Source organism: Peromyscus leucopus, chromosome 12, assembly GCF_004664715.2.
Source record: "Peromyscus leucopus breed LL Stock chromosome 12, UCI_PerLeu_2.1, whole genome shotgun sequence".
Taxonomy (NCBI): Eukaryota; Metazoa; Chordata; class Mammalia; order Rodentia; family Cricetidae; genus Peromyscus; species Peromyscus leucopus.
In genome coordinates, this window is record NC_051073.1 from 1,102,242 (window position 1) to 1,129,800 (window position 27,559).

Below are 27,559 nucleotides of genomic sequence, written 5' to 3' on the forward strand. Positions count from 1 at the left end.
CCCACAGTGAGTTGGGCCCTCTTCCACCAATCATCAGTCAAGCAAGTGCTGCAGACTTGCCCACAGGTCAATCTGGTGGGGTCATTTTCTCAGTTGAAGTTCCTTATTAAAAAATGACTCTAGCCCATGTCATGTTGACATAAAACTAGTCAGCACAGACACAAAATCACCCCCAGTACTTAAATATAATAATACATGCTCATGAAAACACACTATACAGAAACACACAGTCCACAGATGAACAGATGTGCACAGACATAAAAATACTCAAGCATTACTCACATAAACACACGTGTCTGCTTGCGTGTGCATGCATGCTCGCACACACACACACACATACACTTAGCTGAATTTATTATTATTATTATTATTTGAATTCTTCACTAAATTAGGAGAATTAAAGCGACTGTCTTGGCCATCTTCTTGAATTCTTTACAAGGAGTTGAAGTTGTAGGAAGTGCCAACCCTGTATGTACTGATGAATTACACATACATATAATCTTATGTAGCCCAAAATCAGATGGAGGACAGTCCAGACAGCCCAGAGGCTGCCTTTCCCTCTTCGCAGACTGCTATACACCTCTGAGATCCCAGAAACCACTGTGTTAGCTATGGTTAGCAGACCTGTCCCAAGTTCCTGTTGAGGACTTTGTCAGGCCACGGGAGGAAGGAATAGGAAGGTTACTGCGTATATCCCTGGCTGTCTCTGCATTTTGCAGCTGAGATTGAGGGGTGACAGTACCTGGCTTCAGCTTAAGATGAAAACCCCCTTCAGATAAGTCTTTGTCTTGTTGCATGTTCACTCTAGGTGCAGTCGAGGCAGCATTGTGGCTGTGTACCTAGTTTTCTCTCATCGTCACCAGAGCAGTTCCCATGTCCCCTTCAGTCACCTCAGCAGTCATCTGAGATGAGGAGATCAGGCACTGTGACCCCATGTTCTATGACCAGAAACTGAGGATGAGCGATGAAGTCTGAGCTCATACTTTAAGCTTGGTGTGTGCCTGCTTGGAGGTGACTTCTGCTGTTGTTACTTGTTGGTTTGTTATTTTGACATAAAACTAGCCAGCACAGACACAAAGCCACCTCCAGTACTTAAATATAATAATACATGCTCATGAAAACATACTACAGAGAAACACACAGTCCACAGATGAACAGATGTGCACAGACATAAAAATATTCAAGCATTACTCACATAAACACATATGTGTGCTTGCGTGTGCAAGGGTAGTCCAGGCTACTCTTAAACTCACCATCCCTCTGCCTTAGCCTTCTAAATCCTGAGATCACAGGTTGTGTCCCCAGGGCTGGCTTATGAAATACTCAGTATGAATGAGGGTTGGTGTCTTTGTGCAAGTTTCAGAATGTCTTCTTAGGCCTCTTGACCCCTGCTTTAAGGCATCCCAGTCTTTTGAGTAAAACTGGATTCCTCAATTGCCCATCAGTAGACAAAAATCCTTCACAGTGCCTTACAACATGGCCTTAGTGGGGTCATCACAGGTTACAGATGTAACTAGCTTAGATGGGGCTCTCCCATTGTGCAATAAAATACTCTGCCAAAAAGCCCCTTAGGGGAGAAAGGGGGTTATTTTAGCTCACTCTTCCAGATCAGTCCATCACTGCAGGAATTTAGGGCAGGAACTTGAAGACAGAAATCATGGAGGGACACAGCTTGCTGGTTTTCTCACAGGCTCATGCCTACTCAGCTTTTTTATACAACCCAGGACCAAGTGCCTAACGGTGGTGCCGCCCACAGTGGACTATTAATTATCAAGGTATCTCTATCAGACATACCGACATAACCATCTGAGGAAATTCCTCAATAATGTTTCTCGAGTGACTCTAGGCTATGCCAAGTTTACAAATAAAACTGACTCGGACAGAGTTCATGCTGTGGTACCATGAGTCCCTAATTTCCTAGGAGGATGTCCTCATGAGTAGAGAAGACACCCAGGGGCACACACCCAGAGACAACGTTGTTGAAGCTGTAGGCTAAGATGGCAGTGATAAAGCCCCAAGCTCAGGAATGCCAAGGTCACCAGCCACCACTAGAAGCCAGGGAAAATTCTCCCTTACAGGTGCAGAGGCTAACCCTGCCTCCACCGTGATTGTGGACTTTCATTCCTCATGATTACAACACAGTGCGTTCCTGTTGTGTGGCACCTGGTTTTTAGTCCTTTCCTTTAAGAGCCCTGGGAAATGCAGAGAGGTCCTAACTGGTTAAATAAGTACTGTCTTGACCAGAGCTAACTACATGGGTCTGACAGTGAGGCCTGTCTTCATAAGGCTTCTGCTTCAACTGCCCTCAGTCCTTCTAGGGTCCAGCCCTTTATAAGAACATGGCTTTTGTTGACCCCTCAAGGAAAACAGGAGGAGTAGATACTGCTCCTTGGATGATGCACACCCACAGCCCCACGTGCCTGCTTCTTACCTAACACAGCCCCAGTGGGCACAGAGCCAGCCACTTGTGTGTGTGTGTGTGTGTGTGTGTGTGTGTGTGTGTGTCCGTCCGTCCATCCTGCTATGCAGAAGGACCAAATCAGCATTAGGCAGGCAGTCTATCCATATGGGATGGTTTCAGGTGTAGGTTGATCAGGTCTCATTGTAAGGGTTAGAAAAGAAAGAACTTCATGAGACCTGGTATCTTATGATGATGGATTTAACTATTTTCAAATCCTTGGGGCACATGGCCCTTTCTTGATTCAATTTTTCACATGGAATCTTACTAGCCCAGGAGGTCTAGGTGACAATGCTTTGTCCTCCAAATATTTCTTGGCGAGGGGTTTTGAAGTCTTGAATTTCCAGTGTTTGTGTGCACATTCTGTAGGGTGAGCTCCCTGATCCACCTACACTAGTGATTCCCATACCACTCCATGGATGCTTACTACATTCTTGAGATTGTGACCAAAATAGCTGATACACGCAACTTAAGCAGTGGTGGTGGTAGTAGGGCTAGCTATTTTGGTTCACAGTTTCAGAGGGTCAGCTCACAGTTGCTTGGCACCATATGCTTGGGCAGAACATTGCAGTATCAGGAGCACGTGACAGAGGACATTGTTCAAACATGGATGTGAAGGCATATAAGAAAAAAAAAATTAGGGCAAAATATAACCTCCAGGACATGGCTCCACAGTGACCTACTTCTTCACCCAGGCCACACCTACTTTTCTTCACCATTTCTGAAGTCATTATTATATATTGATGCATTGATTAGGTCATGACTCTCAGTGTCAAATGATATCTGGAAAGGCTCACAATCAGCCCCAGAGGTGCCTTACTAAACTCTTAAGCAATTCCTCATCCAATCAAGCTGACAAACAAATTAACTGTCACAGTGCCTGTATGAGCAAGGCCTTGTGGATTTATTGCTGACCAGGAGTGAGTCTTGATCTCATGAGGCTCACAGTTAAGGGGGCTACACTCATTTCTGTATTGAAGCTTCTTTTGAATATAGCTGAAAGGAGAGTTTGGTGCATGGGTCTTTAATCCAATCCCATCAAGATGCATTTGAGGGCTGGAACCCATGCCCTGCATGATGTCTCACCACCCTCCACACTCTGAGGGTCTTGAGAGCTTTGCTCAGAAGACAGTGCACTGGCCAAATTGAACTTTCCAATGATAGTGTGCTTGGACACATGTTTTCTAAGTCAATGAGGCCTTGCTTTCTGAGCCATCCCCATAAGCTTCTCTTTGGGAAGGCTCTAGGCTGCCCATCTATGAAGGCTAATCTCAACTGTTACCTGAGAAATGGGCCTCTGGGTGTGCTGTAGGAGATCATCTTGGTTAGGTTAATGAAGATGTTAAGAAAGAGTGCAGTGGGTGGCACCATTCCTGAGGCTATGATCCCAGGTTGAATAAAGACGAGGATTTGAGCTGAGTGAAAGTACTCATCACGTCCCACTTCCTGAATGCCAGTGTAGTGTAATCAGGAGCTTCAAGCTCTTGCCACCGTGACTTCCCTGAAGCGACGGCTGTGTCCTTGAACAGTGAGCTGATAGACCCTTCCCCCTTGAGTTGCTTTTGTCAGTTTTTTTTTTTTTTTTTTTTAATCATAGCAAGAAAAAAGTAACGAAGACAACACGCACCTCTACATAGTCTCCAGGTCTTGACCAGGCTCTGCCACTGTGGGTCTGTTCCTCTCCGTGGGTTACGTTCTTTTCGGCGGAAGGTCTGCCATTCCTCACTGTCTCTGATGGAAATCTGGATGATTTAGGTCGGCTGTGTGCAGGGAGGCAGCCAGGTCAGGGCTTGACATTGACTGTCCTACCCCAGACTGGCATTGCCATGCATGTGACACAAGCCATTGGAGCCTCTGGCCACCTCTGAACCAGGCTCCGAGGACAGCTTCCCAGTGTGGACATGCAATCATTTGGGCATCTCCTGTCACCGTACCGCAGTCATCCCTGGGGAACGGAGAAGGTTTCCCTATTCTCAATCATGGCTATGCCCAGTACATGGGCCGGGTGGAAGGCAAGGAGACAAGGAGGCAGATGTGGGCCCCTTGTATGGCCCTGGATTGCTTTGTAGCAGCCTGGCATCTGTGTGTAGCTGTGCCTTTCCCAACTATCTCTAACAGTGAAATAGTAAACAGCAAATGATAAACATCATGACAGGCAGAAGATGCTGCAGAGGAAAGAACAAAATTTTCACTAGGGCATTGTAAATGGTGCATTTCCTCCCTCTTGCATTTTCACTTTATACTAGATCCCCAAATTTATATAGCCAGCCCTGCTCCAACTCAGAATCTTAGCCACCACTGGCTATGGTGACCAGGCACAAGGCTAGGCCTTAGAACACCACAACCATGATAGTTAGAATTGCTCATATTTCCAATCTGAGTGCCAGGGCAGGGAGGCTCATGAGACATGCATGTATGCCTAGATCTTGTAAGTGGAGGCAGCAATTTGACCCTGACATGTCTGTCCTGGCTTTGTCTTGAGTGCTTGGCTACCAAGGCCTGCCTGAGCCTTAAGATGGCTGGAGTGCATGAAGAATTTGTGGACTAAAGGAACTAGGATCGGGAATGGAAATTAGGCCCACCACCTGCCTCCACACATAGCTTCAAGGATCAGGGAGTGAACACGCTCTGCATGCAAAGCCAGAGGACACTGGGGTTCCATGTGTGGCTGGCAGGGCTGGAGGCGCAGCCTGCGTGGGCGGCAGCACGTGATCACCTACAGCTGCAGAGCAATGGCAGCCAGTGCGGCGTCAGGGCTCAGCTGACCCTTCCTAGCACACAGGGCCTGGCCATCTTGTGCCCAGCCCTGGTAAAGCACCATTTTATTTCTGTCTTGACATTTGCTTTTGCTGGGTTATTCTGTGAGCCATCTTAGGGGTGCCTAACCTGGAAGGACACATTCAGTCCTGGCAGAAGATGCCTGATGACTGGGAAACCGTCTCCATTTCATGAAATGGTCCCTTTCTGCCTTCCCTCAAGGCTTACCCAGTCCACTGCCCTGCCTGTGTGTATTCAATATTAGACCTTAAATTGTAGCACATTCTGAGCCTGTAGGTCATTATTTTGTAAAGTGCTGGATATGGACATGTACCCTTTCAAGGGTCTTTTTTGAATAATATCATGACTTCAGAATCCTTTTGCAGACCCTTTGGGCCACGGTCTGCTGTCTGTATAGTGCCAAGAAAGGGGTTACATGTTGGGGCTCACACACAGTATCAGCTATTTTAATCAGTTTTTATGCACCACTCAGAGATCAAAATTAGAATCGCTCCTGTTTGTATCCTAGTATGTATTCAAGATAATTAAAAATCAGCCAGTGAAGTCAGAGAGCCCTTCCCAGGAGCTGCGAGGACTCGGAGGCAGCATTTCCCTCTAGGCAGATGGACTAGACTTTTCAGAGAGTCAATACGGACTCCGAATCCTGCTGCACATCGCATCAAAACTGCTAAGGCCTCGCGGTCACCTCTGCCTAGCTGGCACCCTTCCGGAGTGGTCAGCCCCCGGCCGCATCTCATTAGCAACCTGCAAGAACGAGCTACACACGATGGGCTGTGTGGGGAAGAGTCTCTGAGCCTCTGAGCCCTGGGTCCCTCCGACTGCGTGATCCGCCGCACACCTCTGCTGCTGCTTTAAGACTGCAGAGCGCCCCAGCGGCCAGAGCAGGGGAGGGGTCCCCGCTCGCCTCCGCGCGCGGCCCGCCGGGCTCAGGCAGGGAAGGGCAGCACAGGGGACCCGGCGCCCGAGGCCGCCGCAGCAGGATGAGCCTGGCTGCGCGCCTGCTGCCTGGCTGCGGAGGGTGAGGCCGGCGCCCCGGAGGCCGCCGCCTGGCCGCGCTGCGCATCGGGGGGCGCCCGGCATGAGCTCGCGCCCGCGGCTGCGGCTGTGCGCCCGCGCCTGGCTGCCGCGGCCCGCTGAGCCGAGCCGAGCGCACGGCGCACCTGGGCTGTGTCCGCGGCGTGGGGCGCGGCGCCCGGGAGCAGGTGTGCGGGGGCGCAGCGTGTGGGGAGCGCGGCTGGGCGGCTGGGCGGCCCCTGGGCAGGTGGCGGGCGGCGAGCGGAGCCGGGCCGGGCGCGGCGGAGCGCAGCGCAGCGCGGGGGGCGAGGCCGGCGCGTGGCTCGCTCGCTGGCTCGCTGGCTCGCGGGAGGCCGGGCAGCAGCAGGGGCATGTGGATACTGGCTCTCTCCTTGTTCCAGAGCTTCGCGAATGGTGAGCCTTGCGGTCTGCGCTGATTCCTGTTTGGGAAGGGGCCCGGGGAGTGGGTGCGGTGTGGGGGGCTGGATGCATGGGTGAAGTCTTCCCTCCTTTCCTTCCCTATCCGGGTTAGAATGTTCATGCATGCGTTTATTTATTTATTTTTAAAAATATATTTGCATTGCTTTGGAGAGGTTAGGCGGTACTGAGATGAGGCCGGGGAGGCATCGCTCTGCAATCGCTGGAAGCAACCTACCTAGCTAGCTAGCCAAGTGCCAGCTCAGAGCCCAACTCCAGAGCTAGACAGCTACCTCATCAGAGCCAGCCAGATTTGGGGAGAGGAGAGGGGAATATCACAACCAGAAAAGGGACATGGCGTTAGGAGCGCAGGCAGGTGCAGGGGTCAATTAAGACAGTGTAGCCTTCAGGTTCTGCGCTCTTGAGCCTTAAAGCCTTCGCTTTAATTCTGCTATAGTTCACCCTTGAAGGCTGTGGGAAAGATGCGTCTTTCTGCAATCCCCTCGTCCCCTGGACACTACATATTCCTCGCAGTAGTGTATGTAAAAATATGCACTGCTAAGCATTACATCATCTGTAATGTTGACAAATTTTAAAAAATCACCTGTATACTTGTAAAAGTGAAACTGGTGAACGTTGTGCATGGTTTTTCACCCTCTCATGTTCAGCTGAGTCTTACATATTGAGACGCTTTCTTCCTGGTATTTAGAAAGCTATCGTTCTTGATGGAGTCAGACCCAATTAATAAGTGTATGTGTGTGCACCTTAGGCTGCCTGTCACACAGCGCAAATACGAACTTACATGTATGAATGGTTTTCTCTCATGTTGGAGAGAGGGAGAATTGTCACCATCATTTGGTATCGCCTGGAAGCATCTAGGGCTTCAATCCCCATTTCGAATTTTGGAACAACATCTGCATAAAACGTATAACCTGCTGACAGTTAAAATTAAACCATTATACCGGGGGGGGGGCCGCGGGGAGAATATATGAATACAAGAGAATGAGAATGGATATATCTGGTCCTTACAAGAAAACAGGAGAAGGAGAATCCAAGGGGAGGCTGTAAGATTTTTCTGGAAGATACCTAGGGAAGCTGTAAGCACTGGCTGCATTTTCTTTCGCAGACCTTTGTAGTACTTAGAGAAAAACCAACCCGTGGCCAAAGGAAGGACATGATATTTACCATGTTTGAAAAAAAAAAAAATGATGACTAAGAAAAGATGGAGCCAAATGAAGAAGGTACCCCGAAATTCACATGAAAATGGCACTTTGCTCTTTAATATGACCAAAAGCAAAGTGACAGGAGTGTTCATCTTGAGATTTCCTCCCAGGCGGAAAAATTAGAGCAAGTTCTGACAAGATAGCCCCCTTTCCCAGAGGGCACTATACCTGTCCTGCCTCCTCCAGGGGATTTATCTTGGGGGATAGATGTGTTTCTGAGCATGCAGTCGAGTCTGGAGAGCAGCCCTTGCTGCTTGCTGATTTAATGGGGGAAGCACAAAAAAGGCCCAGATGTTCACAGATGTGTTCCAAAGCCGACATGCCTTGATGGCCTGTCTCCCCTGTCAGTGTGACATATCTGGACTCCTTGCAAAGGCCTGGGCTATTGGATGAAGGGAGATTTCCACTCTGGGGAGAAATAGGTGATTCAGGATGGTGAGCCAGGCTGTTCTGGTTGTCAGCCAACCAGTATCTATATTTCAGTGTGAGTTATATATGGTGAGCATGGTAAAGAAGAAATTATGATAGTCTCTGATACATAGATGCTATAAATGTCTATGATTTTTTAAATCAGCATTTCATAACTATAAAATACTATATAAAGAATTCTATGCAGTGTTCAAATTGAGTGAAATCTACCATATGGAAAATATATGCATAGATTGCTCATGTGCACCTGGGTAGAGTCGTGCAAGAATTATTTGCAAGACTTTTAACATCTGTTGTGAAAATCAGTTATTGTTGCAGTAAAATGCACAGGCAAGTTGCTCTGACCCCATCATCTGAAGGCCAGGGAGCTGCCTTATGTAAAAATGGCCCTTCCTTTATATGAGCAAGCATGAAGGAAAGGCCTGACCCTGGAGGTTTGGGCTTTTACATTGGGGGGGGGTTGGATTTTCCAGGGATGGTGTTCAAGATATACTATGCCAAATATCATAAAATATACACTCATGTCAAAATAAGAGCCTGATTTAGAATGCTGCCTTTCGTAAAACTACAGTTTTCAAAAATCTGAAACTAAATGCTATCTGAATGGACTTTTTTTGGGGGGGGGGTCAATAATTGCAATATTTTGGCCTGTCTTCATTTTGAAAAATACCCAGATGTGTGATAAGACCCAAACTGAATATTGCTATATTGCTAGGCCTCAAACACTAAAATGCCCATTATAGTCATTTTTCTTTTTCATTTGCAAAAGATTATGCAAATAGATATTTGGTGGAAGGGGTAAGAAGCAGGAGTAGATGTACTTACTCAGTGCGTGTTTCAGATATCCTGTCTTCATCTGAAGAGTAGAAAGCTTGTAATGGGGGGGTATGTTCCTTTCTTAATTAAAGCATTGTTGCTGGACAGGCTACAGAGAGTATTTGGGGCAAAGGCCAGAAGCAAGAGACCAGTCCCTGCATGGGTTAAAAGCTTGCGAGTGACCTCACCTGAGAAAATGCAGGGAGCCTGTGATGTAGTCAATGTGCTCTCTAACACCCTGGAAATACTCACAGGGCAGCTTTAGGAGCACATGTGTGCACAGACACGCTGCTGCATGTGTATTCAGCATGAACAGGCGGCTGCATCATTTCTCTGAACATGGTCTCTTGATTTCAACCCCAGTGAGTGCTTTCTAGTGTAACATTCCTGTCAAGAGCAGAGGTGGGGGATAGTATGGTATACAGGTTTATATCGAGGGTGCTAATGATGCATCCTGGCATTTGGGTTTATGCACACGCACCCTTGACATTGACTTTTCTTCAGCCATGAGATTTTGAGCTTCACTGCATTATGCTCTCAGGCGCCCCGAGCCTAGTTAGCTGTGGTAAGAGAGTAGAGCCATGGTGGTGAGAGGCTCAAGGACAAGCCGGGTGTAGAGCACCTTTGGGACTCTGCAGATCACATGACAGGGCATTATAGACCTGACACCTGGTATTTTATTCAACCATAGAAGTAGGCCTTTGAAAGTACTGGTGTATCTTGAAGGCTTCCAAGATGACATTTTAAATTTTAGTTTCCATAGACATATACAAGCAAAAAAAAAAAAAAAATTCTTTCTCTCCCATATAGAACAGAGTGAGATTATTTTTGATAATTGTGGAGTTCATCTAAAATTGCTGGGCCTTTGCACAGAAGCTGCATGCCCCTACAAGATGCCCTCTGTAGGCAAACAAAATGCCAGGCAGACCTTTAATAAATGCCAGCCAATCTGCCTCCTCTCCTTGACTATCCTCCTTGCCACTTGGGTGTCACCAAGGGTTCCCTGCTGCCTGGGAGAATCAGCAAATCACAGGGCAAGCCCTGCACCTGTGCTGCTGGGGGGGAGGAAGGATGTAATTTTACACACACACACACACACACACACACACACACACACCACACAGACACACACACACACACACACACACACACACACACACACACACACCCTGCCCATTTAAATCCCCGAATCCCTGAGGCCCGAATCTCCACATTGCTGACAAAATATTTTATCATGGATTTGTCTGGAGTAAACAAGGAAGGTGGCCAAGGCTGAACAGGAGTCAGCTCAGTGCCACAGAAACTTGATGTAAAGGGGGAGGGGCATCTTAAGATCTATGAGCACCATGGGATACGGGAATGTATGTTTTTGTTTGTTTTTAAATAAAGCAACAACTTTCCCTATTTCCTGCATTTCTGAAACCTTGATAGTGAATTTGGTTAAGCATAGATAAAGTGGCAATAGGTAGGGCATTGGGGATGTTTTGAGAATGAGCATCCCATTCTCTTGGCTTTTTAGTGAGGTTCACCTAAGCTGGGTAGGTACCCTGCTGCTGCCCATGCATACAGTGGGCATTCTTTTGACCATGGCACTCGGGTACATGCTGGGGCTAGGTGGCAGGCACTGTCAGCTTGGGAGACACTGAGCTGCTGCTACCTGCATGTCAATTGTGTCCCCGCCATAGGACACTAGTGGGCGGCAAACCACGCCAGACTCCTGCAGCAAGCTCTCAACAGAGCAGGCAAACCTCCGCCTCCGAGGATGCTCCACACACTTGTCTAGGGGTTCCCTAAGAAGCTGCCTCCCCAGTGTCCCTCAAGTTCGTTGTGCCCAGACTCCACGGCTCAGGAGGTGGGGGTTTACACACAGCGATCATGTTCAGGGTTTGGCAGGTCAGGAATGGTCTGCAGCAGTCTTTGTTGTCATTTGTGCAAAGAAGGACACGGCTTGCAGCAATGTCTCTAATCTCAGAAGATGCGCAGAAGGAAGGGAGGTGTCTGGAGCCGATGGTCCCAGACAGAGTCCACAGGGTCCCCCTTTGCATATTGGAGAGGGAGCCCAGGGGTGGCCTGTGAATCTTGAAGGGGGCAGCTCCTTGCCCGATTGGCTGACCTTCCAATGTCATCCCAGGAGCTGCGGGGCTTCTCCTGGGCTGCTGGTGGCAGGGGTGATGCGGCGCGCTGCTTGCCCACAGCCCATCAATCTCCTGCAGCTGTGGCTGCAAAGCTCTGGGGGCCTGGAGCCGCGCCCCCACCCACACGCCAGCAAATTGGACAGCACCTGTTCCTCTGGATTCACCCTTAACTCTTCATGTTCCAAGGATCTAGGCGCAGAAATTCTCGCTTCTGGCTGTTCCCCCCACCCCCACCTCCACCATATTCACATTCCTTAATGTTTTGAAAACACAAGCTAATTCAGAGTTGCACTTCCTTTGCTAAATGCTTGGTGAGAATGGAAGATTCCAGCAGCCCTGTGGTATATATAATTTGTTGTGAATTCCTTCTGCTGATAGCAAGCTCTCCACCTGGGCTGCAGGAAGAAAGAGCCAATGGGAAGGGCAGATCCCTGATGTTGGTTCCAAGGTCAGACAGCTTCTGCCCAGATGCTCAGAGGTCTGGGTTCAGCCTCCATTATCCTTCCTAAAGCCTTGGCTTTCTCTTAGATGGCTTCAGGGAAATCTATAACTTGCCAATTTGGGGCTTACTAGAGAAGTGACCAAGAGGCTGAGATGTCCACTGTGTCCAAGTGTGTCCTTTGCACAAAGCAGAGCACATGGAAACCCAGGTGGAAATGAACGAGAGAACAGGTGAGACATAGCCTTGCTCCTTTCTGGCCTCCCCTCCTCTCGCCTGACTTTTCCTCTCTGGCTTCTTTCTAGCTTCCTTCCCATCCTAGGTTCTTCACCCAGTTTCCTCTCTTGCCTTCATCCTCTGCTTCAGCTGTATGAGAAGGGTGGGTGAGCAGCTGGTGGCCCCCCTCAGCATGCCCCTGCTTTCTGACGGGCAGCTGGCCTGTGGCAGGGGAAGCATTTGTGAATGACCGTGGAGCATGCTGTCTTACAAAAGGGACTCACGTGTGGCATGTGGTGGGGCTTCCTTTAGTGACACAGCCTGCTCTGATATCTCCAGGTGCCCTTCTTGGGGGTGCAGTGGGGCTGGTGTCTCAGTCAGTGACTTCATCAAAGCCTGGGAACCCTTGTTCTCAAGTGACAAGATTTGGGTACTGCCTGTCTATTCTGGATTCTCGCTAGAAACAGCATTTAAACTTCTGACATTTAAACTTCCCACCAGCTCCTGAGAATAAAAATAAATAAATAAATAAATAAAACTCAAGGTTTTAAAGCCTTCATCATGTCTTCAAAGTCACACTACTACTATTTTCTTTAAGTTTCAAATGGTTACAGATCTCTTGTCAATATCTTATTTTAGCAGCAGAGTTGAATATAAAGTTGGAATCTCATCAGAGTAACATAAAAAATTGTATTTTAATCATTGTTAAAACCCCAGTGTTATATATAAGGATCTAATGTTTTAAAGCTTACAGTCAATTTTTGAGTTTTAGAGATTCACATTTATTCTGTGTTGATCAGCATGGATGATTAACTCTCTTAGATTATGTAAATATATGAATATTAAAGCCACTTAATAGAGAAAGGATGGACGAAGCTGAATAGGTGGATGATGAGATAAGAGGAAAGGGGCGACTCAGGGAGATGGAGTGACAGGGATTGATGAATCTTGCCTACATCCCTATTTAAGATACACTTTTTTCTTCAGAAGACAGTGAGTAAGATTTAAGAGTGAGCAAGCAGTCCTATTTATAGAAAGACAGTTTGAAATGCAGGGGCAAAGAACCTGAAAGAACGGAATAGAAACTGAGAGGGATTGTCTCCGCTCTAAACGTGGGCTTTCCCCATGTTCCTGGTACAGTACTGAACTTTGTAGTAGAGACAAAGCAAATCACCCTTGTGAAAATGGTGAGAAATTGTGCCTGACTCTACAGAATATTCTGGAAGTTCAATCACTGTTAAGTCCTCCCTTAGCTTGGGAAGAGACTCTAGTGAGTCTGAACAGGAGCCTGGAAGCTCAGGGAGGACATTGTCTCTGTGGCACAGTCTCCCCTAGAGACTCCACAGCGGAACACCAGGGGAATGGAATCAGCATGCGCTTCCAGAGAACAGCAATTACAGAGAGAGAAGGGCTTACACCGAGGATCTCATGATTGTCACAGGTTCCTCCTTGCTAACCTGTTATTAAATTCTGAATATTTAAATTGAGATACACACACTTCTAATTGGTCAGATCTGGTGGGGCAGGAGATACAGCCACAGGCTGTGTGATTGACATAAGTGTTATTGAACAAGGGAAAAGGAACACACCTTCTCTTAGATACAGCAGTCTTCCTTTTATTTTATATTCTGTGTATCGTAAGAGCATAGTCATTTTACCTTCTGTGCCTGGCTTATTTCACTCAGCAGACCGTCTTCTAAGTCCATTAAATATGCCCAAGTTAAAACATATTTTAAAAAACAAAAACATGGGTTTGGGTAGATGGCTGCTAGTAAAACTCTCACCTTGCAAGCATGAGGACCTGAGTTCAGCCCCAAACCCATAAAAATGCTAGGTGCAGGGAGGGATGCATGCTCACAGTTCCAGTGCCGGGGGAGAGGGGGGGAGTGACTAGAAGATTGTTGAGGTTTGCTGGCCAGAGAGTTTACCTTAATTGGTGAGCTCCTCCAAAGGAGGTAGATTCATTCCCATGGATGATGCCTAAGGTTTTCCTCTGGCCTCCACAGACACATTCACACATTCACACAACCATATGCATACCCCCACTACACACACACACACACACACACACACACACACACACACACACACACACTAAACAAGGGAACAGAATGTTCTCTAAGATGCTATATAGTCCTCATTCTGGCTTTGCTATCTCCTCCCATGGTACTTTTTTTTTCTGTTCAGAGTCTAGACATTGAACATGTGTAGGAATTTTGTACTAGCGTCACATCTGTCCTTCCCACATCAGTGTGTGGATCACTGGCCTTTGATTGTAGGGAGATCTATGGTAACCTGGTAACTTTATAGAGGCTATTCTTCCCAGACTGTGAAGAGCCCACATTAGAGAGGCAGAAGCAGAGTGATCCTTGATTTTGACTCCTGCCACCCTTGACTCTTTTAATATTAACGGAGAAACAGAAAACAACATTTAGCCTGGTTTTGTGCAGAGTGTAAGCAATTCATTTGCGTTGCTTGCAATTTAATCAGAGCCATTGGTTCTTCTAGGTCTCTGAACTCTGCCATATTGAATGCTGCTGCAAAGCCACAACATGGTGCTGTCACTCCCACTGATCACCCGTGGGGTCACCATGATGGTCAGATTGAAGATGGGGTTGCACCCCGTGTGAATGGGTCGCAACCAGTGAGGTGGACTTGTTTAGTGGTGGAGGCTTGTGTCCTTGAGTGAAACACTGATTCTTCTCAGGGTCTCTGTGTGGACTGTGGTGGTATGGGTAAATGCCTGTGCTTTTATTACAATACAAAGGCAGGTACAGACGGAGGTGAGAGGGGTGCTGCCCTCCTCTGCCCAGACCCTATTCCTCTTGAAGTATTGTGGAGACTTCACATTAAGTAAACATATTTCTCCTGAGGAAACTCCACATTCATTTCTTCTCTCCACAGCCACACTGCTGTGGTGTGAGTTGATCTGGGATTCCCCTAGGATGCTGAAAACCCCAAATCCCAGGCTTCTTAATTACAGTGTTTATTTCTTGATATCAGCTGCAGAGCATTTTTTAATAAGTGATGCATAGAAGCTGGGGTACAAATAACAATGCTATATGACTCGTGAGAATCCAGGAAGGAACTAGAGCCCCAACAACTGGCAATGCTGGGAAAGTGGGTGGCTGTGTAACACCCAGAAGATGCTATGGCTACCATTCCTCCTCCTCCAGCTCGCATCTCTTACTGGGTCCACTCCTGTAAATGGTGGTCACTTAATTGATCTGTTTCTTTGGCTAATGAAAAGGAAATGCCTAAAATGTGGGTGCTGGTTAGTTTTAATTGTCATCTTGACACAATCTAGAATAATGCAGAAGAGAGTCTCAATGAGGATCGTCTAGATCAGGGTGGCCTGTGGGCATGTCTGTAGGAGATTTTCTTGATTATGTTAATGTGGGGATTCAGAGCTCTGTGTGAAGACTACCATTCCCATATTTGGGTCTTGGACTGAGAATTGAGAAAGTGAGCTGAGCAGCAAGCATACATGCCCTCTTTGCTCTGGACTGTGGATGTCAGTAGCTGCCTCATCTCTGCCATGATCTCTCTGCAATGATGCACTGCAACCTGGAATTGTAAGACAAATGAAACTCTCTTTATAAACAGATTTATTTTTATTTCATGTGTATGAGCATTTGCCTGAATGTATGCATGTACACCATATGCATGTCCAGTGTCAACGGAAACCAGAAGTTGATGGTCAGATTGCCTGCAAGTAGAGCTATCCACAGTTGTGAGCTGCCTTGTGGGTGCTAGGAACTAAAGTCAGTCCTCTGCAAGAGAAGCCAGTGCTGTTAACCACCAGGTCCAGCAAGGAAAGTCATTCATCTATGTCTTTGTGCAGTGGAAGAAAAGTACAGAAGACACCAAGTGCTTTCAAAGGTCTGGGACTCTCTTTCCATCAGATGGTTATTTTGGCAGTCTGTCTGTCAGGACAGTAGACCTTGAGCAATATGGGAAATTACACAAATGCATGTATCTTAGGACTCACCAAAACCAATATTTTCTAACTCTGCTGGCTACTGTTTAGAATAGGCTTGATTGGAAATTCATGGAGTAATCCGGGGAGATAAATATCGACCTAGAGGTGATCTAGGTATTGGTTTGGGGTACTTTGCTTTGCTCAGGTGTTACTTCATTTGTCCATTGCTAGGGGATCTCACAATAGAGCTGCAATCTCATTGGTATGCACAGTCACAAGAAACCCCACATCCATCCCTTCCACCCCAAAGACCTCTGTCATTCCCTCCCTGTGGTGATATATTGTGTACTCCAATAAAGTTTGCCTGGGGGTCAGAGGACAGTCAGCCACTATATTAAACATAGAGGTCAGGCAATGGTAGCACACTATCCTAGCATTCAGGAGGCAGAGATCCATCGGGATCTCTATGAGTTCAAGGCCACACTGGGAACACAGCCAGGCATGGTGACACAGCCTTTAATCCCAGCACTAGGAAGGAAGGAAGATGGCAGGACACAGAAAGGTATATAAGGTGCGAGTAAACAAGAAGTCTCTCTATTGAGGCTGAGGATTTCATAGAGATAAGAACATGGCTGGCTTGTTCTGTTTCTCTGATCTTTCAGCTTTCACTCCAATATCTGGCTCTGTTTTTTTTTTTTTCTTAATAAGACAGTTTAGCAATTTGTATTACACCTCCCAAAGGATGGAAGGATTAGGCTAAAATATTTTATAGGTTTCAGTAGTGTAAGATGTTCAGAGATCCTAGAAGTAGAGGTTAAGAGGAAAAGAGATAAATATCAGATAGATGATAGATAGGCATGTAGAAGACAGATGAAAAGCAGATAGACAATAGGTAGATATATGATAGATGATTGGCAGGTAAAAGCTAAATGCTAGACAATGATATATCTATTTATCTGCCTATCATCATCATCTATCATCTATTTATTATCTATCTATCATCTATCTATCTATCATCTATCTATCTATCTATCTATCTATCTATCTATCTATCTATCTATCTACAATCATCCATTTATCTATCCATCTATTTGCCATCTCTCTACCTGTCCATTATTATTGATTTATTAATCCCTCTGATCAATGCCATTCTTTCTCTGGTATATTTGGTGCTTTGTTTAATTGCAGGTAGAAGCTTTATTGATGGACTTGACCCTGCTGTATTTCTTCCCCTGACTCCCTTTTTATTAGCATCTAGAAGCCTAGCAGAGAAGCCCCTTGGAGCCTAAAGATAGCCATATTTCTCTAGGCAAGAGATTGGCAGTAGGCAGCCCTTTAGGATGCAATATTGAACAAGCTAGACAATGAGCCAGATTAGAATGAGACCAGTCAGAGGAATGGATTTACTTGTAGTTAGAGATGCTGCTTCTAAGCTGCCCTGGGAACAGTGCACATGCCTGCAGCCCACTGTCTGTGCATAAGCTCATACCAAATCCAGATAGCAGGGGCTTGGGATCATTTTTGCTATTGAGTTTTCTTGGTGGCTACTGTCCTCTTATAAACAAGTGACCAAGTTAACCTTGTCTATTGTCCAATGCATGCACTCTCCACTATGTTGTCAGAAAAGAGAAAATAGCACACAAGGAAACTCCTGCCACTCACTGTATACCCTTCCACACATATGATAAAATTAAGGGCATTGATTAGTGGTGGAATTATCTTTCCCAAATATCATGTCCTTGATTTTTTAACTAAAATAGACTTGAATGTGTGCTGGAGAAAGGCCTAAATTCAGAACCTTTAAAAATACCTTTGGTTGTTTTTTTTTTTTTTTTGTCCTAAGATCTTATTTTAAATAATATTAAAAATAGCCTTTCCCTTCTTGGCATCTTCAAGAGTTCTATGTTCTAATCTGTTGGCCATTCTATTGTGAGTCACTGCAGAAATGACCCGTCAGGGCAGCTGTTGTCAGCTGGAGCTTCAGAGAACTGGACAAAAGGCTTTGCCAGCCGAAGGCTTGCCGTTTCTGCTTACTCATCACTGGGACAATCGGGCCATGCCTGCTTCTCTGCAACAATAGGCTCCTGAACCTCTGTGTCTTTAAATTTTTTTTAAGAAAGAAGATTATGTTGAGGAGTCTAGACCTCTGAGGGAATTCGTGGGAGATGATGCCAGTTTAAAATAGCAGCAGGTCCTCTCCAATCGGGAGCTTTGAAGCTTGCACATCGCAGCACACGTTGTTCTCTTTGGAAGTTCCTGGTAGATTGGGTCAGCCTTTCTCATCTCTCCTTCACAGAAAGGGCATAAATATTTCCATCACCAGCCTTCATAACCTGTGAGAGACCCAGGAGTAATTGTAAATAGGGAGTCATTTTTTTTTTTATAGAATATAAAAATGAGACACTGTATGACTCAGATTAGAACAAATCATCACCTCAACCCATGGAAAATGCTTCTTATATAGTTTATTGAGAGTCCATTGGTTTTCACTGGGGCTTCCAATACCTTTCAGTATGAATGGCTGTTCCTAGGACCCATCCCACCTGTGGAAGGCAGGGCACCGGAGGTGTGCGTCCCCGTGGCACATCCGTTAGAGTGGGGACTATTTGGAAGCTACTGAAGAGCTGCCTCCATTTGTAACCCAAATTCTTTTTATTTCTCTCCCTCCTTGGGCATTGGGAGAAAACCATCAGTGGTTCCTTGCACAAGAGGAAAGTGTTAAAAAAAAAAATGGTGATGTTTCCTCAGGAGCCTGGAGGCCTTGTCAGGCTCCGTGCTTGTCTAAATGCAGGGTGATCTGTTGTTCTCCAGGGAAGTGGAGACATGGCTGTCTTTTCTCACTTGCTGGGGTCCTACTACCATCTGAGAGCAATGTGTCTTGGTCCTGCAGCCTATGCACCCCACTCAGGTGCCCCTAGAAGACTGCTCTCCCTCCATTCGCAAGCAGGCAAGGAGAACTGGCATTGAATGATTTATTTATTTTTTTCTGAAGCATAGGGCATGAGTATCACCAGTTATTATGGTGCTTCAGAAAGAGCCACGACATATAAAGTGGACTTCATAAAGCCAGGTAATTCTTAGTCTGGGTTTCTTGGTTTGGGACAGGTTGCAGTCAAGAAACAGAGCACCCATTCTCACAAAACTGGTTATTTCAAGGGAAATATGCCCCTGGTGTTCTCATTTTCAGTTTAGTCCCAAGGTTTCCTCTGGTGGCAGTTTTGCAGCCACAGTGATATTGGACAATGCTTGATTGTCGCAGGTCTGGTTGGGCAATGGAGGTTGGTACTTGAACAGGAGGGTGGAAACCAGAGATACTGCTCAGCATCCCATGATGTTCAGGATGGCCCTCAGAACAAAGAATGATCTTGTCTAGTTTATTATTAGCAGTGAGGCCCTGCATGTTAGCTGAGAGCCTTGCTACACATAACACAATTATTTATTTAATGCGAGGCAGCGTCTCATCTGTCCCAGGTTGGCCTGGAATTCGCAGTGTAGTTGAGGATGACCTTGAACTTCTGGTTCTCCTGCCATCACCTCCCAAGTGCTGGCATCCAAGATATATTCTCTATGCCTGGTTCATCCTTAGCCCCCAGTTTTATGTCATGACTGTGAGTTCCGAATAATCTTGGAAGGAGAAAGGAAGATATTCTCAATCAAATCTCAGTTATAATTTCATAGCTACTAAAATCAATAGCTCATGGGGCTTGTATCCATTACCCATTGATTACTTTTTTTCATAATTAAAAAAAATAAACCAAATCCATGTTCCCTTTTATATCATTAAGGACAGGGATCCTGGAGGTATGCCTGGGTTCTGCCAGACATTTTTTTTCTCAAGTGATTATGCTAATTTGTGTTTGATCAGATGATTAAATTACAATGTGATTAACCCTGTGTGCTAACCACTCAGAAGGCATTTTCCTTCATCTGGCTGCCTTGTTTCTAGAGTGTCCAGTTCTGCCTGCTTGATGGAGGCCTGCTCTTGCTGCAGACTTGAATTTGTGTTTTCAAAGTGCTCTGAGTCTTGTTACCCAGTAATTAGGACGGGATATTAATATCATCTGTTGCTCAGGCAGAGGCCAGAGTGGAGAAGCCTCTAGACACAAGTAAACCCTAGATGGAAATCATTAATTACTTGGAGACATTAAATGTGGAATGTGCTGGAAATGAGAGCAACCATACTCAGTGGGAGCTGCATGGGCCAGAAGGTGCGTTCAGTCATCTTGCTGGATGATACCTCTTCCTTTTCATGATGCTGTTTCCTAGCGTTTACCTGTGTCTGTGGTGGCTCTGAGAGGAGTGTTCTTTGATAAATCCCATCTCTGTCATTTGACTCTGCTTTTGTAAGAACACAGCTGGAGGTGCCGGTGCCCTTACTAAGTTCATGTATTGGGTTTGTTTTTCCATGCTGAGTATTTCAGTTGGGTGAGAGAGTACTAAAGTATGTGAAGGTAAATTACATAAGAAAATGGGAGATGCTTAGGAGATAGGGTGAGGGAACCAGTGGCCAGAGGTTTCAGCTCCTTGTGTAGTTCGAGGAGTTTCGTGTTTTTCTTCATACCCCAGCACTCCCCACTGCCCCCTGCTTGATGTGAGAATAGAGAAGCAGTCTGGTTACCATAAATGCATTTGGAATTCCAAGAGGTTTTTAACTTTTTCTGTCAAAGTGTGCATGTGCTTTGGTCTGTCTGGCTGGCACTTCTGCTATCTTCTGTTTCAGAGTAGGCAGTTGTAGCAGGAATCTTAGAGAGTCTTATTAATAAGAGCAAACCCGGAGCCAGTATTGGGGTGAACTGGAAGATCAAAGAGACAGAACAAGCCACAGCTAACCTCACCTCGCCAACTTCTCAGCTGGTCCTGTTTCCTCAGACTGGATACTTCTGTGCCCTCATCCAAATGAATCTCAGCTGAACTGTGCTGATCAAAACCTAAAAGCTTAACCAGCCAAATGCTTCTAGTTCTAGTCCTCACGCCTTATACACCTTTCTGCTTTCTACCACCACTCCCTGGGATTAAAGGCTCGCTTTCTGGGATTAAAGGCTTGAATCACCATGCTTGACTGTATCCTTGAACAGATGGATTTCTGCCTCTGGAATGCTAGGATTAAAGGCAGTGTGCTACCACTGCCTATCCTAAGTATCTAGTGGCTTTTCTGTTCTCTGACCCCAGATAAGTTTATTAGGGTACACAATATTTTGGGGAACACATTACCACCACAGGCAGCACAGGACACTGCCTATCCTTGGGATTGCTTACATAATTGTGAGAACCACTGGGCTACCAAAATCAATGAGCTGATGAATGTGCAGGTAGAGCCGGGCAGTGGTGACTCTGCCTTTAATCCCAGCACTCGGGAGGCAGAGCCTGGCAGATCTCTGTGAGTTCAAGTTCAGCCTGGTCTACAGAGTGAGATCCAGGATGGGCACCAAAAACTACACAGAGAAACCCTGTCCTAAAACAAAACAAAACAAAACAAAAAGAAAGTGCAGTTGGAAACAGCATAGGGCTGGAGAAGTGGCTCAGTAAGTAATCATCACTTGCCTTTCTATGCAAGCTTGAGGACTTGAGTTCAGATCCTTAGCAGACATACTAAAGAAACAAAAGGCAGGTGTGGCAGGGTGCATCTCTAATCCCAGAACTGGGGACTCAGAGACAGGTGGAGCTCACTGGCCGGACAGCTAGTTGAATTGTGAGTTCTAGGTTCAGCGAGAGACCCTGACTTAAAAGATAAGGTGGAGAGTGATAAGGGAAGTCACCGACACTAACCTCATTAACCTCTGGCCTCTATACACAGCACAGCCATACACAGTCATGCACACACACACTCAGGAAAAGGTTTACATGAGCACCACATATGTGTCTCATTCAGAGACATTAAAATCTCTTATCTTTGTTTGAAGAAAGATGTCTTGTAATTCTTCTCTTCCTCCCAACATGAAAGGACAGAAGCGCGAGCTGCCTCAGGCGTAGGTGCTTCCGTGGTCACATGACCTTGGCCGTGCCTGGTCCCTATATAGTGATGGTGACGGTTGCCCATAGCTGAAGTTTGCTGTCCATCACCAGGATGGAGGTGCTGTAGCTGAAGTTTTCCACCTTAAGGATTTATCCAGAGTGTTTCGTACCGTGCCCAAAGCTGGGAGGTAGGCACGGCCATCGAACAGTAAAGGAGGTAGGACTAAGTAGGGGCTGACGATAGCAAGGTTCTCAGACAGCAGAGTGAGGGCCCTACCTCCGGGCATCTTCACTGTATCTTCTACATCAGTTTCACAGAGGGTGAAGCTGGATGTCTGTCATTGGATTCCAGTCCCAGGCCAGTCACCAGCAGTTCCAGGGAGGCATTTAGAGCCCACGTGATATGGTACAGTAGTATGACTTATACTTTCTTCACAACAAATTTGTTTGACTCTTGAATCAAGCCACTTTGATTCCTTTGCAGATTTTACGCTGCAGATGGCTATGTGAAATTTGCTTTCAAGCTGAGCAATTAAGAGTCATGTTGAGCAAGTGAGATATTGACTTTGAACTCATTATAAACATATGGAAAATAGATTTATTTTTTTCTTGTCACCACCTTGTTTAAGTTAGACAACTAAGGGGTAGGCAAATGGACTTCTGTCCAAGATGTGGTGAAATATCTCATGGCTCTAGGTCCTGCTGAAGAGTGAGATTGGAGAGGACTGAGATTTATATCACAGGCATGCTACCTGCCAGGATTTTTTCCAACTCTAAGCTCAAAGACTCTATCTATCTCTCTTTAAGCACTTTGCATTTCAGATGTTCTGAACAAGACATCAATTTTCTCAATGCCAAAAATGTTAGAATCAAAACATTTAGTAAATTTTGAATTGGAGACCAAAATTAGATGGGAATGTATTTTTAGTGATGGCTCATCAGAAGGAGACACAGATTGGTTTTGTTAAGACGTGTCTGAGTCCTCCCGCAGTGCCATTGTCTATGTGTCTTAGTGAAGGATCTGGGACACACGTCTTGAAAAGTTTAGAAAACATTGCCTAGGATTCTCATGTATTCAGCTCAAATGGAAGCTCTCCTATTAAGAATAGTGTGTGCCTGTGTGTGTGTGTGCACAATCTATATGTGTGTGCATGTGCAGTGCACATGTATTCATCCACAAGTGCTGTTTGTACTAATTCCTCCTGGGTAGTACCATGACTTAGCTGGTGGGTTCACGGTGGTAGAGTATGGCATTTGACCTGGGTATCCTCTCTGCATGACACACAATATGTGGAGCTGGTTAGCACAGTGTTCCTATGGAGTCATGCTCTGTACCCCCACCCCTCACTCTGGTCCTCTCCTCCATCTCATACACTTTGGATATTGGTCCCTAGAAGAGCCAGATGGCAGAGAGCTTAAAGGATTCTGCTGGATGAGTGAACAGGAATGTATAGCTATGATATCATTGATAGAGTCCCTTTCTTAGGGTGAACCTGTTTATCATAACTGCTGACCTTTACTGTGTCCTGGGAACTGTGCTAGGCTTATGTTATTTATAATTTGATTGTAAAACAAGTCCTGGGGTGCTTGCTAGTGTTATCCCCATTTGACACTTAGAGGAAACCAAGGCACTGGGGTGAAGTGGCTATCCTAAAGCCACAGGTGCCACCGCTGGTCGAGGCAGACTTTGAACCTGGGAGGTTTAATCTCAGAACCTGAGTTGAGCTCACACTTGACACTCACCAAGCAATGAGCTCCTGCCATTGACACTGGTTATGGAGCACAAGTACCAGATCACGTGACAGTGTTCACGCAGAGGATTGGAGATACATTATGCCAGAAGCTGGGATAGTGGGTCCAAATATTCAAACATTGCTTTAGTGTTTCCTTGAAGGGAAATGCTAGAAGAAAGTATAATGTGGGCATGATTGAGGAGTCTTAGAGTTTTTGTTTTTGAGACAGCATTTCATGGATCCTTGGCTGGCCTCAAACTTGTTATGTAGCTTCTGATCCTCTTTCCTCTACCTCTCAGGTATCCACCGCCCTGTTTTATGGCGTACTGTGCTGGAACCAAGGCCTTGTGCATGTGAGGCAAGCACTCTCCCAATGGAGCCTCATCCCCAGATCTCAGGATTAGTTTTGGTGACAGAATTTCTGACTGTCACCTTATCCCTGAGGTAGACTGTTCAGTCAATAGGATACTGCTAACCTCACACTAACTATCCCGATCCACTGAGCCCACATCAATTCCACATCCCAATATACTAGTATCCTCTCATATCCATTTCTGTGGCATTTGTATAAAAAATGAAACCTCCCAATTTTAGTAGAAAATACTAATCTGTCACCCAGGCATTTGACTTGCATTCTCTCTAGCTTGACTTTCCTCTGACCTCTCATACCTTCTCTGAATTCCTGTGTCTCAGAAGTCTAAGACCCACTAACCAACCAGGCCAGCCTGTCTGGCACTTTTCAGAGCAGCCAGCCTCCACTGGATAAACGCTGCCCACTGCCCAGGTCCCCCAGGCCACTAAGAAGGATCACAGAGCTGAGTGGGCCTTCATTATGCCCTCAGTTCCACATTGCTGGACCCATTTTGTGAAAAGACAACTGGCTTTACAACTCTGTTTACCTCTCCAGACCTCCTCTCACCTCCTCAGACCTTATTCTACCCATTTGTCCCTGTCCTCCTTCCTTACACCTCTTCCTCCTTCCTTACGTCCCTCTCCTCCTCAGACCACCTCTTGACCCCTCCAGACCTTCTCCTTCCTCCCTAGACCTCAGAGTACCTTTCCCACTCCAGATTCTCAGCCAATGATGTCCTTCATTGACCGAGACATTAGAAGAACCAGAAGACCATGGCACTGCCCATGTGCACAGGTGCCCCTCTCAGTTTTTAACTTGTGAGCACCCATACCTGCTCTGTTGTCTGCCTTTAAACCCACAGGAGAAGGAGGGACTTGCTGCATGGATGGGTGGACACTGGACACAACACAAGCCAGATGAAATGTGCAACAGTAGTTTACCCTCATGACCTTTCATCCTGGGTGAGAACACTTCAGTCATACCACACAGTGTCACATGAGACTTTATACAGGATCAGTGTAACAACCAGAGACCAGGAGAAGCAGTCTTTGTACTTGTTACAGATGAGGCTACCTGGTTGCCTTGGGGAGATGTGATTGGTTTGTTGGACTGGACAAACTCCTCACAATAACAAGGAGCTGAAGCCTCTGTTCAGGGCTAAAGCCATATTCTTGGCCTAATTGTAAGGGGACAGTGTGGACGGGGAACCTTACCTATGGAAGCAGAGGAACAAGAGGATGAGTCAGTAAGTCATTTGAGGTCCTTCTTGTTTTTAATTATTTCAAGATAACACTTAATATTGAACTGTAAATACAGGCCCCATGCTGAAGTACCCCCCCCTACACTACCTAGCTCTAGTGAGGGTATAGATCCCAGCGTTGCCCCTATCAAAGCTCAGACTGACAACCATAGTCTACATCCTTCATCTACCATCCCCCAAGAACTTTAGTGCATGACCTCAGAGGCCTTGACCTCCTTCTCTGGGCCAACACTCTAACATGCTGGTGTCTCTCTACCTGAAACAACAAATAAAGGCCCCACTCCCATTAACACATTTTGCTCATTTATTTCTCTGATGCTTTTTATAACTGACATATGAAAAATGGGTGTACAAGCTTGTGCCCCTTAAGCTTACACTGGTGAGAATCCCTAGCAAAGTCTCCCTCTGTGACAGATGGATGTGTATTCCTGCTCTACACTCTGTTGCTGTGTGTGTGTCAAAAATAAAGTCATTTGGACCAAGCCTGCATATCACACCCTTGTACATCACTGCCACAGCTACATCCCCATGTCTCTGTTTCTCTTGTTACAGACAAGACATTGGCATGCATTTTGAGGCCAACATGACTCATTTTCTGCCTTTGCCTTTCAGTCTTGGCTATGTGCTTAACCATCTCTACCACTTTATTGGAATTGTTCTTGTCAACATCCGAGTGACCTTGCTGTTCTAGTCTTCACTGTGATCTCCCTGAGTGGCTCATTGGGAAGCCTCGTGGGTCCTGGGTGCCATGCTCTGTGAACTCTCTTTGGTCTCCTTGGCAGCTTATTCTCTGTGAGACTCTAAATGTGATGCCCCTGGGCTTAGTTCCCTTCCTTCTCTTCCTACAGCATTCCACTTAGGTGCAAACATCGGATGAATGAATGAATGAATGAATGAGTGAATGAATAAATGTCTGTTCCTGAGATGACTGCCATGATCAAATGTATGTCCACATCTTCCCCACTGCACTGACATTTGATGCAAACCCTCAAATCTAGCTGCTGACTCAATGCCTCCCCTAGGAACCTTCTAGATATCTCACACTTCCTCTTGTCAAAAACAAGAGTCTGGATTTTTCCCTCCCCCTGCTCCTACCTCATGGTCTTGGCATCAAAATCTGCATGGCTCTTCACTTGTACAACACAGAAACTCTGGGCCATGCTCCCATCCCCCTTGCTCTTCACATGTTTTATCTTCATTAGCATATGTCAGTCATGCAAAGTGACATCTTTTGATGATGACATCTCTGTGTTTGTGTATAAGGTACTTAGATCACATTCACTACTGTCCTCCTTTCTTTTCTTTCTTCCCCTCCATTCTCCTTAATAATCCTTTTACATTCATGACCCTCTCTCCTCTAGATTCCACATATGAATGGAAGCATCCTATATGCGATGTCATGGTTTGGATTAAACATGTCCCTTATAGACTCATGTGTGTGCACACCTGATCCTTGGTTGGTGATGTTGTTTGGGAAGGCTATGGGACCTCTAGGAGGTGGAACCTTGCTGGAGGAAGTATGTCATTGGGGGTGGGCTTTGAGGGTTTGTATCTTGCCCTCACTTCCTGTTATCTCTCTTTCTCTCCTCCTCCTCCTCCTCTTCTCTTTACTTCATGTATATGGATGAAATGTGCTCCCTCTGCTTCCTAAGTGCCAGGCCAGCCTCATGGTCCTGCTGCTATGCCTTCCCCACTGCTATGCACTGTCTTCCCTCTGAAACTGTAGACTACAACAATCTCCCTTCTCCTCTAAGCTGCTTCTGCCATGCCGTTCCATCCCCAGAACGGAGCAGTGATTGATTCACCTGCCTTTGTGACTCTGGCTGTTATCACTTCCCATGACGCCCTCCAGTTCCATCTGTACATGTTGTTGACATCTTGTATTTAAACTGCCAGCGCATCCGAGTGACTGTTCCCAGAGCCTGCCCAAGTCCTTGCTTTCGCCTCCCTCCCTGCCACCCTCTGGCCATAACCTGCCACAGAGCTTTCATGCTTCCCTCAGGCGTGTTTTCACCATGGCCCAGAGAGAGATCCCTAGAACGGGTGGTGGGTCTTTTTCTTCCTCTGCTTGAAGCTTCCCACTGGTAAGGAAGCAAGATCTTCCCATCCCAGCCTGCAAAGCCTCTGTCCATGGTGTCACCAGAGGATGGAAGCAGGCATTCAGTATGGATTGGCCATGCCTGGCTCCCCACTTTCATCTGCCGTGGACTTCTGGGTATTTCCATAGCACATTGAGCTGGTTCCCATTACAACATCATTTTAAAATAAAAAAATAGAGCTGCATATGTGAGCACTGTATGTCATTCCAACCCCTCTTTCTCCTCCTTCCAACCACTCCTGTGTTCCCCTTCCTCTAAAATTTATTACCACTTCTTTAATTATCACTGTTTTACACCATACACACACACACACAC

The 27,559-nt window shown here is 46.1% G+C and overlaps 1 protein-coding gene across 1 annotated transcript in view; it reads left to right on the top strand.

Moving 5' to 3' along the window:
* Positions 1–6,529: 6,529 nt before the first annotated feature.
* LOC114684187 (Down syndrome cell adhesion molecule homolog) overlaps positions 6,530–27,559 on the top strand; it is a 394,930-nt gene continuing 373,900 nt past the window's right edge. The window contains exon 1 of the mRNA XM_028858685.2: positions 6,530–6,664. Coding sequence (XP_028714518.2) covers positions 6,622–6,664 — 43 coding nt within the window. The 5' untranslated portion in view covers positions 6,530–6,621. The remainder of the gene's footprint in view (positions 6,665–27,559) is intronic.